Source organism: Myotis nattereri (assembly GCF_964212035.1).
Source record: "Myotis nattereri genome assembly, chromosome: 8".
Lineage (NCBI taxonomy): Eukaryota > Metazoa > Chordata > Mammalia > Chiroptera > Vespertilionidae > Myotis > Myotis nattereri.
The window spans coordinates 66450970-66467972 of NC_138083.1; the positions used below are offsets into that span (position 1 = coordinate 66450970).

Sequence of the window (17003 nt, forward strand, 5' to 3'; positions counted from 1 at the left end):
CTTCCGGACAGGCCCCGAGGGCCCCGCTGCATGCCGGGAATTGAAGTCTCCGCGGAGGCGGCGCGGCGCCGGGGCCAGCTCTCAGCGCGTGGCAGGAAGCGGAAGCGGCCTACGGCCTGCACCCGGTCCCGGCTCCGCCCCGCTCCACTCATCCCAGTGCTATCACTGACGTGTCTCTCGGCGGAGGAGCTGCACCCGGTTGCTGGCTGAGCCGCGGGCAGCGTCGCCTCGCGCGGAGCGGAGTGGAGCCTAAGCAGGACCCGGAGTGGAGCAGCCGCCGCCATGGCGAGTGAGTCCCTGAGGGCAGCCCCGGTTGCGCCGGGATGGAACACAGTCCCCCTTTCCTCTCGCCGGTCCGGGCAGGTGCCCGCCCACCAGGCCTGCCCGGATCCCAGGCCCTCGGGATTCCCACGAGTTCTGGTACTCGGTCTGCTCCCCTGCCCCCTGCCCCAACACAAGCTGGGCGGAAGGCTTACCCGGGTAGCGCGAAAGGTTCTCCGAGCCCTAATTCTTCTTTTGTGTTTTCCATCAAAGTCAAGTTTCTGGAAGTCATCAAACCCTTCTGTGTCATCTTGCCGGAAATCCAGAAGCCCGAGCGAAAGGTAAGTCCCCAATCGCTGTCAAGGAGGCCTTCGTGGAACTCGGGATGCTTGAAGTTTACTGTACAATTAAATTTGGCTTCAACACGCCAATGGAAACTCTCGCCCTCCTCTCCCCCCTGGAGTATAGTTGTGTGCACTCCTGAGCTTTGTCCAAAGGTGACCTCCTCGTGTGGGAATTTCCACCTAAGTCATCGTGCTTTATTCGGAGCATCCTTTGTGGATGTTACTCCAGGGAGCAAAGCCTCGAGTTTGCCCTGTGCCAAAAATTGACCCTGGCAGTGAATGAGTAAGGCCTCAGAAGCCCTGGGATCCTCAGGTTGGGTTACCCTTCCCGCTTCTCCTCCAACAGGAGCAGATGCAGGTGGGTTTTTTTTTTCTAGGAGAAGCTCTTTGTAGCCAGCTGCTAAGAGGAGCTAAAAGCAGTCGCTTTATTCCGACCGAAAACTTTTTACGTAGGCTGCCACATCACCTGAGAGTGAAGGCATTTTGTGAACCCTGCTTTTTACAGCATGTGCATTAAAACGTGGAAAAAAATAGAAGTGTAGACTTCTATTGCATCTTTCTCAGGGTTTCTGCTGCTACCTGGATAGCTACAGGCCAAGATAGTGAGTGTTGCCAATGTAAGTAAAGCTGTGATTGGGTTCTTAAAGAACAGGAATATATTTTGTCTTCACATTCTTTTCCGACTGTTGTTCGTGCATTCACATATGTGTACTTGACATCAGCATGGACACTCGGGTCCTTGGAGTGTCTTTCTTTTGTGTGTGTGGTCTTTGTTTTGTATAAATGCCCCACATAGGTATTGCCTTTGATGGGCTAACAGGCAAAGCCCTTCCCCTGTCACCCCCACCCCCACCCCACCCCACCCCCAGGGTGGTAGAAAGGGCATGGCTCTGGAGGCAGGCAGTCCTGGGACCCACCCTTCCCACAACCACATACGAGCTGAGTGACATGGATTGGCCTTGCAGCTTAAGTGTGATAGATGGAGCAGTGAAAATATGTGCAAGGTACAGCAGTGGCTTCAAAAGGGGTTAACTCTGGAAGATGTGATTTCTGATGGTGGTTTTGCAGGAAGAATAGAAGTTTTCGTGAAGTGAGGGAGAGGAATTTCAGGCACAAAGAATGCGTCATGTGCAAAGGCAATGCAGACAAGCAGGTTGGAACCCAAAGGGTAGGTGGGAAGCAATAGGAGCCAGACATTAGAAGCTTGCCTTGAAAGTAGGGTAGAGGATTGGAGTGGTTTAGAGGCTTTTGCAGTAGAGAGTGATCTACGGGAGTGGGCTAGGAGGTAAGGCTAGATTTAGGAGCTGTTTAAAAAGTAGAGTGGACAAGACTTGAATAAACAGCTTTTGATGCTTTGTTGTTCAATTTGGCTGCATCCATGAAAGACTTGGTTATTAACAAATGAGGAGTCTTGTAAAAATTGTCCACTCTTTTTTCCTATAAAAAATCATTTCAGCCCTGGCCAGGTGGCTCAGTTGGTTGGAGTGTTGTCCCACACACCAAAAGGTTTCAGGTTAGATCCTGGTCAGGGAGCATATGGGAAGCAACTGACCCGACCCACCCGACTGATATTTCTCTCCCACTTCGATCCCCCCCCCTCTCTCCCTCTCCCCGCTCTTTCTCTCTTTCTCCCCCCTTTTTTCCTACCCTCCCTTCCTCTCCCCTCCCTTCCTCCTTCCCTCCCTCCTTTCCTCTCTCTCTAGGAATTAATGGAAACATATCCTCATGTGAGGATTAAAAAAAGTCATTTCAAAGAACAAGTTTTGTTTACTTAATACTGTCACTCACAAGGCATTTCCACATAAAGATCCTTATTCTGCACAATATTACTGTGTTTTTTAAGCCTTTTAAAGCTATTCTTGCAGTATAGGCAGCAAGTACTAACAAAGACACTGAGTTTTAGAAGCAGAAGACCCAGAAGAATTCCCACTCTACTGCTTAACACCAGAGGCGCCTTGGGCAGGGCATCTAAACTTTTCTCATGGTTCTTCATAGTCATCTGTAAAATGCTTCTGAAATGTAAACCTATCCTGCTTACATACCTGAAGAGATGTGAAAAGTCTTAGATGCTACCAGCAGTTAGTGAGTGGGTTAAACCTGCAACTCTCCTTGCCCTCCTGCCCCATATTGTTTATTACATTGTTTTATCCTTAATTCATAGAAAGTATACTACGTATTAAACAATCACAAATTCCAAATTGGCTGACTCCAAAATAACAAGATTTTGTCAGTTACAAAACCCTTTCAAGTGAATGATGATAGCTCATATATTGTAAAGGCTTGTCTGGTTTAGGAATCTCTTTCTATTGCAACATTTTTTGATCTTGGACTTGATCCTAAACTGTTTATACTAATGGTTAAGAGCACAGGCATTGGACTCAAACTCACTTCAGCTATGGGTCTCAGGAGAAAACTCAGTTTTCTCATTGTTAAATAAAAATAGGATCTATGTAGTTCAAGGGTCCAATGAGATGATGCATATAAAGGTCTTTGCATATAGAGAGCCTGCAGTACATGTACTTGTATTTTGACATTAATGTTTGGTACATGGTTTTGGAGTACAAGGCTTACCTTTCTGATGAACAGAAAAGGGGTCTAATCTGAGTCGATTTCTATTAATTTGCTTATGAAAATAACTTCTTGCCTTATTTCTTTCTCTTCTACATAGATCCAGTTTAAGGAGAAAGTGCTATGGACCGCTATTACCCTCTTTATTTTCTTGGTGTGCTGCCAGGTAAGCCCGATTTCCCGTTCCTGTATGGAGGTGGGGTCAGAGGGGGCTGGAGACATGTGCTGACTCCTTTTCTCTATGCTTGTTTCCAGATCCCCTTGTTTGGCATCATGTCTTCAGATTCTGCCGACCCTTTCTATTGGATAAGAGTGATCCTAGCCTCTAATAGAGGTAGAACTCTGGCTCTCTGCACCTCTTTCTGTATAATGTGGGCTTGACTGACCTTCTTTAGTTAAATTACAGGCTTTGGCTTTATGTGGAGCTCAGACAGTGTTTGGGAAGAATGTCAGTGTGCTGTGCTGAATAGCCTTAGTAAATGCCGAATTCAGCATCGAGGCATGTCATCATATTCAGAATCGCATTTGAATGCAGTATAAAACCTGTAATAACAAGATTGAGTATGTCGTAGAAAATAGGAAAAACTAGAATGTTTTTTAAACAACTGAAATAATGATATTTCTACCTGTCTTTCTTGTGTTTTGATAACCTTTAGAATATGTAATTTGTTTCTCAGCTGCATCTTTTTCATATCTATAGGTTACATCATTATATGTATCAAAATATGTAACAGTGTTTTATACACTTTAATTTCCTTAGGGGGGGATTTGGAATGTTTATGTCAGTACCACTTTCGATTAACCTATTTATTTAAATATAATACAGTTCAAATAAAGTTTCAAATCAGTTGGAAGTATTTTAGCGTAATGGAAGTAGAAGTTTATTCACAACTAGATACAATTGTATAGGCATCCTTTTCAGACTCTGGAATTATTTGAATGTTAATCCTTTTTATTACCTGAGAAAGAGACAAACCTTTCTTATCTCTGTAAAACCAGAATGAATCTGTTTATGGTGAATTTAAATGTAGCTGTCTGTTTAAAAGCCATGTGACTTCGGAAACAGAATAAGATGTGGTCTGGCCGACTGAAAAGAATGAATTGAATTATACTGTAATTGTTGATATTTTAGGGTTATTTTCTAAATTAAATGCTGCTAGCAAACTGAAGCACACTAGTTTTGTGTAAGGGGTACACAGTCAGATTTTGCTCATTCATTTTCTTAATAATATGTTGCCTTTCCGAGCTAATATGGGCTGTGTTTTGCCTCCCCTGTCCTCAGGCACATTGATGGAGCTGGGTATCTCTCCCATTGTCACCTCCGGCCTCATCATGCAGCTCTTGGCTGGCGCCAAAATAATTGAAGTTGGTGACACCCCAAAAGACCGAGCCCTCTTCAATGGAGCCCAAAAGTGTAAGTGAGATTTTCAATGATGTTCAAATGTCAGTAGTTGAGAATTTGAATTTGCTATAAAGTTTGGGGCATCAAAACAGTTTTTCCTTTGTACCGTGTAACTTCCTTGGCCCACCAATCCTGCAGGTGCTCCATGGCCTGTGTTAGCAAGAAAGCACTTCTCAGGCAGGGCCGTTGGCTGGGGCTGTGATACGCTGCTTCAGTGAGGGCCTCAAATGTGGCCACTTGGGCACCACTCCTCCAGCTGCCCAACACCATGTGCCAGTGGTGCGGCCCCAATTCCTCTTGTGCTTTTGGGCACTGCTCTGAGCAGTGTGTCACCCTTTAAACCAGAGTTACTGGTGGGCTCTATGGGGAAAAAACAAAACAAGGAGAAAGTGGAGGCGGTGCAAGAAGAGAAGGGAGAGGAATATAGTGGGTAAAGTGCTCAGCCGTTGAGAGGTAATGGCAAAGGTGGGGTCCCTGCTCAAGTGGAAGGGGTTCTCAGATGAAGGAAACGCACGGGAGCCAGAAGAGAACCTGGATTGCCCCAACCTCACAGCTGAGTTTCTATCGTCACGGAAAACAGCATATGAGACAGAGAATCAGAGGGAGGCAAGTGCAAAGCTAACTCTGATTCTGAAGCTAAGGGCGAGGAGAACAAATGGAAGAAGAAAGAAGAGTCCAAAGCGCCAAGGCTTTGCCTGGGGTTTGGAGCCGGAGTACATTATTAGAGCTGCAGAGTCCAGTGGAGAACTCCTGTTGGATGAGGCTGACCTGGTCCCGGCCAAAGAAGCCACTGTCTGTGCCCCCAGGTTGTCATATCCTTCTATGCTCATGTGACATTCCTACTCCTCAGAAGATGGTGACAAAAAACTCTGCTGGGACCAGCCCCTGTCACATCTGACTGTGGTTTCAGGTGGGGAGGGGAAGAGTTCTACTGTCGTGAAGCTGTAGAGTTGGCTTGAGAAGATGTCCTTTGAAGAGCCAGTCTAGTTTCTGTGCCCTACAGCAGCCCAGTGCTTTAAAGCTGTTCCATGCTGTACAGTGCACACCCATCCCAGTGGAGGGGAAGATCAGTGTTTTGAGGCAACCCATTCTGCACTTTGGGGAGAAAAGCAAAGGGCCTTCTATGAAGGAAAAAAACTTACAAGCCAACCTGTTCCCAGTAAAGAACTAAACCCATTGATGAGTTACAAAGCTGCCATTTTGGGGATGGAAACTGGTTGAGAAGGGAAAGTCTTTCATTGAAGCATATACATAGTTAGATTATTCTGTCTTAGAGGTGCTAATTCTTGAAATTGACAAGAAGACCCTTTTCTAATTATGAAGTTACAGATTATCCATCAAAACCACTTGGCTGAGGTATTTGGCGAGGGGAAGAAGGTAGCATAAGAGGTGGTGTTTTTTTTTTGTTTTGGAGTTTTTTCTTACGGATTTTAGAGAGGGAGCAGGGAAGGAGAGAGAGAAAGACATTGATTTGTTCCACTTACTTATTCATTCATTGGTTGCTTCTTGAATGTGCCCTGACCGGCGATCGAACCCATTATCTTGGCATATCGGGATGATACTCTGACCAACTGAGCTACCCAGCCAGAGCGTCTCTCTGTTTTTTAATGTTGAACTATGAAACCATTAGTGGCAGGGTTCAGTCACTGAGCACAAGTTCATCAAGTCACTTTAAGAGTTGGATTATTTCAAAAGTCCTGGTCTCAGGAGAAGATTAAACTTTCATACGGGGACAGTGGTTCACTTTAGAGCACGAAACAAAATAATTCTTTTTTTTATTGATTTTTTACAGAGAGGAAGGGAGAGAGATAGTTAGAAACATTGATGAGAGAGAAACATTGATCAGCCGCCTCCTGCACACCTCCTACTGGGGATGTGCCCGCAACCAAGGTACATGCCCTTGACCGGAATTGAACCTGGGACCTTTCAGTCCGCAGGCTGACACTCTATTCACTGAGCCAAGCTGGTCAGGGCAAAAATTCTTTTTTAATCCTAAGAATTAACTAATACCCAAAATGCTGTCTTGACTTATGAGATCCATCAGTTCTTGACATTATCTAGACCTGCATCTAGAACTTCATTGTAAATCTTTTTAGACATCTGTTAAGTGTTTGTGAAAATTGTGTTTAAATGTAAACTTCATACTACATTGTCAGTTTCTTATTAATACTATATAGATTTATAATCCCTAACAAAAGACAGAAAGAAAGCGCTCTGGGAGAGGCATGGTGCAAGGTACTTGGATGGGCTGGACAAGGCAGGTGGGAGGATGTCCATTGCCCCAAGGCTGCACGGTTGAGTGGAAGGAGCAGGGCTTGGCGGTCTCCCTCCCCCAGCCGATCGATGTCCTTACCACTTAGGTGGAGGTGATGTGTTCTTCAGAGTTATTGTAGGAATTCAGTAGAATAACGTTTGTAAACACCCTCAGTGCCTGGCACTTAATAGGTATTTGGCAGATACTGTTTTTCTTCTGGGAGTTTAAAAAGATTCAACTCGGGAAAGTTGATTCTCCCAACCCTGTTCTATTTACTAGCTGATGACTTTTGGACAGAGTTAGGTGACAGCTATGACAGCTTTTACATCTCAGTTTCTTCATCTGGAAAAAAATGGGATTAACAATAGTTACTTCGTAGCAAATAAGTGTCACTAGTAACAATGACCAGTCATCAGAGTGATCCATGTTCAGCCTCTGACTGAACTGAAATGCATTAATTAGGAAGTGATATTTACAGTTTTCTATCCAGCCATATTTTCTTCCACACCAAAAGAAATCTTTTTAACTTAGTAGGTTAAATAATTGAGCAAAAAATACCAATGTAATTTAAACTTGTCAGTTTTAGACATAAATTAGAATTTTAAAATATATACATGAATTATTTTTAAGCACAGATTGTCTGTTTTATCTTTGGTCTTGACAATTTTTTAAATTTCTTCTGCTTAGAGAATTCAGTTTCATTGAGCAGTTCTTTAAAAGTCAAATGAAAATTACATATGATGGGTACTCTGGAGCACAATTTTATTTTACTAATTAGGTTTGACAAACTAACCAGAAAAGCTTGAAACCCATGCCCTTACTTAGAGATTCATCTAGTAATGTGGAACCAGTAAAAATGTGTTGATTCCATTTTGCCTGACAATGAAGTATAATGATATAAGATACACGGATAGTCTACACAAAGCAAAGCTTCCATTAGGCCAAGAGAGCTTGTGGCAGAGGGAACAAGTGACCAAGTTACTGATGGCATTGTGAGGTTTTTCCTTTTAAAAAACCACATACATCACATACAGACTGGGAACCCCTTTATCCCAGAGCTCATCATCCTTGTTCTGGACTCAGACCTGGATGATAAGCTTGCAGAGGTGGCCCAGGCATGTTGTTCAGCTCAGGAGCTCTCCACAACCCAAGCAATCTGATCTGAGTGTGGATGCTGTGGGGTAGTGACATCACCAAATCGTGTGCCTCGGGATACTGTCTTTAGTAGATTTTGCTCCTTGGCTTGTCTTCCATAGAACAGATTTGTCATTTCCAGCTCTTCCTCTTCCCGTCTCCGAAGGGAAAGTGAATTTAGGAGGTGAAATGAAGGCGCTCGCCTGCTTCTGTTAATAGGCATTTGAGTTATTGTGTGCTTTGACAGTGTAACTTTTGGGTGTTTCTTGGACCAAGCTCCTTGAGGCAGTATCAGTATACAGATAAAAATAGATGTTTTTATTGGTTTGAGAGAAAGAGAGAAACAGTGATGTGAGAGAGAAACATTCCCCATGCACCCTGACTGGGGATCGAACCCAAAACCTGGGCATGTGCCCCGACTGGGAATTGAACTGGCAACCTTATGGTGCTCAGGACAACACTCAACAACTGAGCCACACCCTAACTGGTTTGGTTCAGTGGATAGAGTGTCAGCCTGCGGACTGAAGGGTCCCAGGTTCGATTCCGGTCAAGGGCATGTACCTTGGTTGCGGGCACATCCCCAGGTGGGGGCGTGCAGGAGGCAGCTGATCAATGTTTCTCTCTCATCGATGTTTCTGACTCTCTATCCCTCTCTCTTTGTAAAAAATCAATAAAATATATTTTAAAAAACAACAACAACTGAGCCACACCAGCCAGGGCGGCAGTATCAGTATGATTCATCTTTGTTCTTAGTGCTTTGTACAGAGTAGGTGTTCAATAACTGTTTCCTCTATGACTGTGTAATATCCCACTTTGAGAACATAGTTTTCTTTTGATTTCTAGTATTTGGCATGATCATTACCATTGGCCAGTCTATTGTGTATGTGATGACGGGAATGTATGGGGACCCTTCTGAAATGGGTGCTGGAATCTGCCTGTTAATCACCATCCAGGTAATTGTTATGCTGACATTCTCCCCTTCTGAGTAGCTCCTCACACTCACTCAGACTTCCCAAATAGCAACCCTGAACCGTGCCTAAAATAAACTTCTATGGAGAAGGAGCCAAGCACCTGTGTTGGCCTCTCTAAACTCAACAGAGGAAGGCCCTGCTGTCTGTCGTCTACTCGGCCTTCAGCATTTATATCAGAGAAGCTCCTTGCTAAGGGAGGAAAGAGCCACACCTGCAGGGAACTGGAATGCAGTCTATTTGGGTTTCTTTACTTTTATTTTTTAATTTACAGCTCTTTGTTGCTGGCTTAATTGTCCTACTTTTGGATGAACTTCTGCAAAAAGGGTATGGCCTCGGCTCTGGAATCTCCCTCTTTATTGCCACTAACATCTGTGAGACCATCGTGTGGAAAGCGTTCAGCCCCACCACTGTCAACACTGGCCGAGGTAAGCACCCTGGGCTCCCCTAGGGACAGGGGTCAGTGAAAAGTATGGACATGTGCAAAGCAGAAGATCAAAGTTCCCGTTCCAAAGAAGAAGCAGTTCCGTTTTAGGTACATTTCTTCTGATTCTTCTGTGTGTATTTTTAAACACAGACAGGCTTCTGCTCGTAATGATACATAACTTACATATTCCACGTCAGAGTATTGCACAATTGTTGACCATGCCAGAGTACAGAATCCTGCCTCTTACCTTCTAGCCAAGTGTGGACTTCTTGGCAAGGATGAGCAGCACTGATTGAAGCAGTCTTCTGATGGACATGTAGGTCATTTCCAGTTTGGGTTGTTGGTGCAACAGAAACAGTGAACAGCCTCATACATTCATGTGTCTGTATTTTGGCAGTTGCTTTCAGTGAATACATTTATAAAAATGAAGTCACTGAACTAACCAATGCACTTGGTCATGCCGGAAGCAACTTTCTGTAAGAGGCCTGAACTTGGCGTTCACTTCCTGGCTGTTCCTATTAGGAGTAGATAAGTGGTTTGGGGCAAATCCCTCTACCTCCCAGACTCAGTTGCCAGGATGAAATGAGAAATAACATGAAATGGTCCAGGAATAGGCAGCAGGAGAAGCAGCAGATGGTTCCACCATCATGTGTTAGAAACACGAGGAAAGTGCCCTCGTGGGGCAGTATGCAGGCGCCCTTCACAGTGCTGATATCAGGACCTCCCACCTGCCCACAGACCACAGGTCTGGACATGGCACTGGCTCCCAGCAGGAGGCGAGACTTTCATTGTGGGAGAGTTACACTGTCCTCAGAGGACATAGAGTAATGCAGTGCTCCTGCTTCTTTCTTTAGCTGGAGGTTTAACTTCAATAAGTTTCTTGAAATTTTATAAGCTTTCTAAGCCTTAGGAATGCCCCAGCTCCCCAACTTCCCCTCACTTGGGTCTGCTGCCTAATCCTCCGGCCATGTACCCATTCTTGCTCTTGATTCCTTCAGTCCCTCGGTAAGCTGCTCTGCTTCCTGGCTCTTTCAGCGCCCTTTCCTATGGGGCGTATACTGGCTGGATCAGGCTGTGTGGTGGGCAAGCATGTTGTCCTTTCTGCTTGATCGTCAATGTAAGGAGCCGAGAAGTCAGGCCCATCCCCTGCTCCCCCTTGTCAGAGGCAGCCTGCACTTCAAAGCTGGGGATGCTCTACTGCCCGGGGTTTTCCAGGGAAATGAATGGACAGCTCCGAGCCACTCCAGTGTAGGACCTCTTCAGCTGGAGTTCAGCCGGTCCTGCTTTTGTGGTTTTATAATTGATCATCATTCCACACATCTGGTGGCCTTTGACTCACATGCCAATGAAATAAGAACTCAAAAGCGTAGACAAGCCCCTTTCTGCAGGTTGAAATCTCTACTGAATAAATAGGAATGAGGGAGGAGAAAATGCCACTCTATCCCTGTGGTTATGGAATGGGCACCAGGAATCTTAAAACTAATTCTGTTTTCCTCTCTAAGAAGCTGTTTATCTCCTTACCACGTGTGTTCCTCCTTTACCACCAGGGATGGAGTTTGAAGGTGCCATCATTGCACTGTTTCATCTGCTGGCCACACGGACTGACAAGGTCCGAGCCCTTCGAGAGGCCTTCTACCGCCAGAACCTCCCCAACCTCATGAATCTGATTGCCACCATCTTTGTCTTTGCAGTGGTCATCTACTTCCAGGTGCGTCTAGACCCACCACAGGGAGATCAGATGGTCCGGTTTAAGTTTTGGAATGTCTTGGTGTGTGCGCCCTCACCCGCATCCAGGGTGGTGTACATCACCGTATAGTATTCAAGTGGTGGGATGGCATCTGAAAGGAGCAGGTTTCCATGGGAGCTGGTCAGGTGTGTTCCATTGAGTCGTGGGGACCTGCCTGAACTAGACAAAACTGAGGCAGATACCACGTTTCTGAGATGATGCTCCTTTGGGTTGGGCGCAGCAACAGATAAAGAAGATACATCTTTAAGTTCCTAGTTAAAGAGAAGTGAAAAGTCTTCAAGCTCTAAAGCTTCATTGCCATCTTACCCAATGTTTATAGTGTTTGTAGGTAGTGTCATTCTGGAAAAGGCCCTTCCTCTTGAGAACTCTTACCTTTCAAATTATCTGTGCCACTTGCTTGTGAATAAGAGACCTGAGCTGCCAGTTGCTTTTCTGTAGTTGGATTAGTCTTTGTATTTTTTCATCAGCCACTTTGTATTCTGACAGTTACTGAAAAGAAGGGATGGCAGTGGAAAAGACAGCTTAGTGCTTACAGGAAGGTCACTATACCACCAAGTGCTTTTTCTGAGGACCAGTCTGTTCCTTCAGCTGAGACTTACTCAGATGCCTGATTACTAAGCTTTAGTGCACCATAAGCTTGGTGTGGATAGTTGTAGTTAGGCCATTAAATTTTTATTTTATTTTAAAGCCTCTATATTCTGAATCCTGTACTAGGCTCTGGGAGTTTGTAAAAATAATATAAAAGAAAACCTTTCTATTCTCCAAGGGTTTCAGAGGGAGAAGCTATATTCACAGAAAAGTTTAGCTTTCCTGCTTATGATTTAAAACATCGTAAAAGACTGCTCTGGGGTGTGGTGGCCTTGTCGTGAGGCCCCTGTAAGAGCACAGGTGAGGTAACACCAAGAGAACCACTGTTCGGACTTACTGGGCGTGTGTCCTTCAGGCTGTTTTATGGTCCACATTGATGCAGATGTAATGTGATGGACTTTGGGTTGCTTGTTCGTGTGTTTGTTTTTGACAGAAATGGGATTATTCCACTGTGCTGGGCTTTGGTTCATTTGTTAAGCCTTTCTTTCTGGGACCCTCAGTTAAAGTGGCCCCAAGTGCAGTGATGGGTCAGGAAAGGACATGTGAGCCCTGGAACCAATGTAGGTCCAGCCACCCCCAGCTGGGCTGTCTGTGCAGACACTGGAATGAGGCAGTGAGGGTGCTCTGCTTTGTTTGGCTTCTCAGGGCTTCCGAGTGGACCTGCCCATCAAATCGGCTCGTTACCGAGGCCAGTACAACACCTACCCTATCAAGCTTTTCTACACCTCCAACATCCCCATCATCCTGCAGTCCGCCCTGGTGTCCAACCTATACGTCATCTCCCAGATGTTGTCAGCCCGCTTCAGTGGCAACCTGCTGGTCAGCCTGCTGGGCACCTGGTCTGTAAGTATGGCTGCTTGAAGAAATCCGTTTGAATGCTGTGGCTAGTTACAGTGGGGTGCATACATGTGTATTCCTTGTGACCAAACATTTTACCCAAAGATATTTTCTAACCATGCCTTTTACCAATCCAGCACAGTAACTTTTCTTTTCAGTAAGAAAATGGCACTGTGGACACTTGAGCAAAATTGTGTTCCTTTTCATCTGCTCAGAGCTACTTTTGTCCTTACGCTAAGGTAGAAAGAAACAGCACTCACAGGCTTTCTGTGTATTCTTCCTTCCAGGATACATCTTCTGGGGGCCCAGCACGTGCTTATCCGGTCGGTGGCCTTTGCTATTACCTGTCCCCTCCAGAATCTTTTGGCTCCGTGTTAGAAGACCCCGTCCATGCCGTTGTATACATAGTGTTCATGCTGGGCTCGTGTGCATTCTTCTCCAAAACATGGATCGAGGTCTCAGGCTCCTCTGCCAAAGATGTAAGTATAAGTTACAATTTAATTAAACCAGGAAACAGGAGCTCTCGCATGCCCCTGGTGTAAGTGGTCTGGGAATACCTGCAGCCGCTTCCTCCTCATTAGGCCGAAGTGTTTATGGCCATAGACGAGCCCAGGGGTAAATTAATGCTCACTTGGGGAGGTGGAGCCAAACTAAAACTAGACTTTGTCATACGACTTCTCTGGAGCAGTTTTTAAATTATCTGTATATTGCCGAGACCGGTTTGGCTCAGTGGATAGAGCGTCGGCCTGCGGACTGAAGGGTCCCAGGTTCGATTCCGGTCAGGGGCATGTACCTGGGTTGCGGGCATATCCCCAGTGGGAGATGTGCAGGAGGCGGCTGGTCGATGTTTCTCTCTCATCGATGTTTCTGGCTCTCTGTCTCTCTCCCTTCCTCTCTGTGAAAAATCAATAAAATATATTTTAAAAAAAAAATTATCTGTATAAATATTACCAGGATGCTAAAGAAGGAAACCTGTGTTTAGAGCCACTATGAAATGTCTACCTGCCTCTCAATTTCAAACTTAAAATTGAACATTGTCTTCTCTTTGGGCATCATGCAGGTTGCAAAGCAGCTGAAGGAGCAGCAGATGGTGATGAGGGGCCACCGAGAGACTTCCATGGTCCATGAGCTCAATCGGTGAGGCTGGCCCTCGGGCCTAGTGGTTTTCTCATAATTATAGTTTTCTTACACATCAAGCATGTTGATAGGGCTTAGAGATTTCTGGTTAGGTTAGAAAAGGTCCCTGTGTCCACAAGAAAATCAGCATTGCCAATTTCAGATTGTCTTTCGATCCCTAGCAGGGACAGTAGACAATTTTGTTCACTCTTTTTTTGTTGTTGTTGTTCACTCTCTTAATGAGAATTCTCTGAAGACTCCAGATTTACAGCACATTGTTCAGGAGAAATAAAATGCAAGCCACATAAGAACTCTTAAATTTTCTAGTAGTCACATTTAAAAAGTAAAAATTTGTAAGTAATATAAGGAAAATCATTAGATATTTTATGTTCTTGTCTTCAAAATCTAGTGTGACAACTTTAATATCTCAACTTGAACTAGTCATATTTCACTAGCCACATGTGGCTTGAGTGTCCACTTACTGGACAGCAGTCCTAGTCTAGACCTAATGGTATGTGAGCAGTTATAAAGTTTGATATAAAGTTTCAAGGAGGTAACGGAATGACCTCTACAGGAGTTAAGTTCCTAAATCAGAGGTAAGTAGGCAGGTAGCCTGAGTCAGGAGTGGGCCACACTACAGGTATTTATGTGGTGACACCTTGCTGACTCATCTCCTCCTCCCCAGGTACATCCCCACTGCTGCTGCTTTCGGGGGGCTGTGTATTGGGGCCCTCTCCGTCCTGGCTGACTTCCTGGGTGCCATCGGATCTGGAACTGGGATCCTGCTCGCGGTCACAATCATCTACCAGTACTTTGAAATCTTTGTAAAGGAGCAGAGCGAGGTTGGCAGCATGGGGGCCCTTCTGTTCTGAGCCATGTCTCCCCTGGACCAGGAAGAGGAGCCGTGCTCTGGAGTTGCCAAGGAAAGGAGCAACGAATCCAGCACGGGGTACTGCTATGGCATGTGGACCTTTAATTTTTTTTTTTTAATTTCATATTCTTTCATTCCACTTTGTAAAGTGCTAGAAATTTCCAATTTGAAATTTTGCTTTCTATTCTGGCATTGGCAAAATAACCATAGAAGTGAGGTTTTATTCACCTGATGGCCAGAGGTTGGGAGGATAAATGTACTCATGTGTCCATGTAACCTTTGTTTTAACCTTAGCACCTTCTCAGTGCCGTAGGCGGCTGCAGTGGTCCCAGCTGTTCCCTACAAGGGAATAACTTATTGGTTAGAAGCACAAACACTGTTGAAAGGACTGCATTTCACTGTGGTAGTAGGTGTGAGGCTGGGAGCAGACATGTGTTTTCTGGTAGATGTGGGAGACTCAGCATGTCCCCTCATGGTCAGGGGTAGGAACGGCTACTTAAAACTTGTTCTCTGGACGACACAATTGTCCTCTCTTTTAAAAGTAGTTTTTAAAAGAGGGATGAATTTCCTGGCAGACACTTTTGGGCTATCTTTTTATCCTCACCTGAGGATATGTTTATTGATTTTTAGAGAGAGAGAAACATCCATCTGTTGCCTCCCATAAATGCTCCAACTGGGTATCAAACCCACAACCTATTTGATGTACCGGACAATGCTCCAACCTACTGAGCCACCAGCTGGGATTCTTTAGCTTATAAAGTTGTGCGTGGCCAAGCTAGGCACACATTGTGATGTGGATCCCCGAAGTGATGCCTGTCCTGTTCTTCCAGTTGTCACTGGACCTGGTCCCCGTGGTTCCTTCACTCCCCACTCAGCCCTAGGCAGGGGCACTGTGGCAGCTGCTCCGACGTGGAGAGACGTGGCTTACGTGGTGTTCACAGGCACCCCTCTTCTCCCTCGGCTTCCCAGGAAAGAAGGGCTTAGACCTGAGGTCTGTGATGTGGTTAGGGTCAGAGCTGTGCGTTGCTTTAATGTTTGATAAAAGACTCACTGTTATGTGTAAACTAAGTTTTGTTTGCAATAACAGGTGATCGAGATCTTAGGAATTGGAGCGTTTTTAAGGCCTTTAGGGAGGTCCCTCTCAAGGACAAGTGCCTGGCGGTGCTGGGCAGCAGGGACAGCGAGTAAGGCACTGCAGGCCTGTGGGATTCTTGCTGGAGGGCGCCCCAGTTCTCAGAGCGGAGAGCAATGTCCCTCCAGCAGCAGGTACACACTGGCTTCCGAAGCACAGAGAGGTGGTCATGAGTCAGTAGACGTGGCAAACTTGTCACCCGAATCAGGAGGGCTCCCAGGAGTTCTCACTGGCAGTGCAACCAAAAACCAGACTGACCAAGGGACAAGAAGTAACTTGCTTAAAATGACCCGGCAAGTCAGCCACAGAACCATGATGGGCCTGTCCACCACCCCCAGTCCAGGGCATACCACCATGTCACACGCGGCCTTGTCAGACCCAGTCCTGAGCTGAGACCTCCGCTACACTTGGTCTTCTCGGCCCCACCCATGGGAGTCCTGCAGCCTTGAGCAGGAGCCCCGCAGCCCTGCCTGCAGCCTGTAATCATCAGTGGGGCCCTGTGGGGCTCAGGCTCAGGCTCTGGTTAATGACCACAGTGGGTCGGGGCTGACCTCAGCTTCCATGGACTGTCACTGTGGACGCCAAAACGGCATAACTGAGATAAGGTGAAAAAGTAACAAATAAAGCCAACGTTTTACAAGCCATTTGTTCATGCTCTTTTGGTTTTCAATACCCTTTTATTCCCCAGAAGGCCTGTGGGAGAAGACAGCTGAGGCTTGGTTGGGTCCTGATTTTTTTTTTTTAATACATTTTTATTGACTTCAGAGAGAAAGGGAGAGGGAGAGATAGAAACATCAGTGATGAGAGAGAATCATTGATTGGCTGCCTCATGCATGCACCCCACCGGGGATCGAGCCCGCAACCCAGGCATGTGCCTTGACTGGAATTGAACCCAGGACCTTTCAGTGCACAGGCCAGCGCTTTATCCACTGAGCCAAACCGGCTAGGGCAGGTCCTGATTTTTTACAAGGTGCCCAAGGTCTCCCCTAGGTGCAAGTTCCTCCTCAGAAAGACATTTTGCCTGGAAAACTTTCTTGTGGTAGTGCCAGTCACATGCTCAGGACTTTGGTAATTTAAAATACAGGTGATTAAGCAGAAATCCTGGTTCTGGACCGGTGTGCAGACTTCTTGAGCCTCCCCTAGGACTTCGGGAATGTGTCCTGAGGTGCAGAATCCTCCCAGCAGAAGCCTATGGCCCCAGGCCTCCAGCCCTTTTAGTCCAGACCAAGGGGTGCTGTTGCCCTTGGCCGAGACAGTAGGCATCAATACACATCCAGTCACTGACCAGGAGAGTCTCACTGCCCCCAGGACCACAGCATCATGTGGACAACAGTGGCAGGCATGGTGGCTGCCT

At 45.9% G+C, this 17003-nt stretch overlaps 1 protein-coding gene and 1 pseudogene across 2 annotated transcripts; both read left to right on the forward strand.

Annotated features, from left to right (window-relative positions):
* The first annotated feature begins 143 nt into the window (after positions 1-143).
* SEC61A1 (SEC61 translocon subunit alpha 1) lies at positions 144-16289 on the forward strand. Its single transcript, XM_081098059.1, has 12 exons — positions 144-289; positions 535-602; positions 3274-3339; positions 3429-3507; positions 4456-4587; positions 8807-8916; positions 9206-9359; positions 10906-11066; positions 12339-12536; positions 12818-13009; positions 13591-13667; positions 14332-16289. Exons 1-12 carry the CDS (start codon positions 283-285, stop codon positions 14516-14518), a joined length of 1431 nt encoding a protein of 476 aa, XP_080954185.1. The 5' UTR covers positions 144-282; the 3' UTR covers positions 14519-16289.
* LOC308523627 (chromobox protein homolog 1-like) lies at positions 4938-5435 on the forward strand (annotated as a pseudogene). The gene has a single exon. The product of its transcript is annotated as a chromobox protein homolog 1-like (transcript).
* Positions 16290-17003: the final 714 nt, after the last annotated feature.

Excerpts from the sequence above, each read along its gene's own strand:
- SEC61A1 (XM_081098059.1), top strand. Across the intron at positions 3,508-4,455 it reads GATCCTAGCCTCTAATAGAG|GCACATTGATGGAGCTGGGT; the intron begins GTAGAACTCTGG and ends CCCTGTCCTCAG. Across the intron at positions 8,917-9,205 it reads GCCTGTTAATCACCATCCAG|CTCTTTGTTGCTGGCTTAAT; the intron begins GTAATTGTTATG and ends TTTAATTTACAG.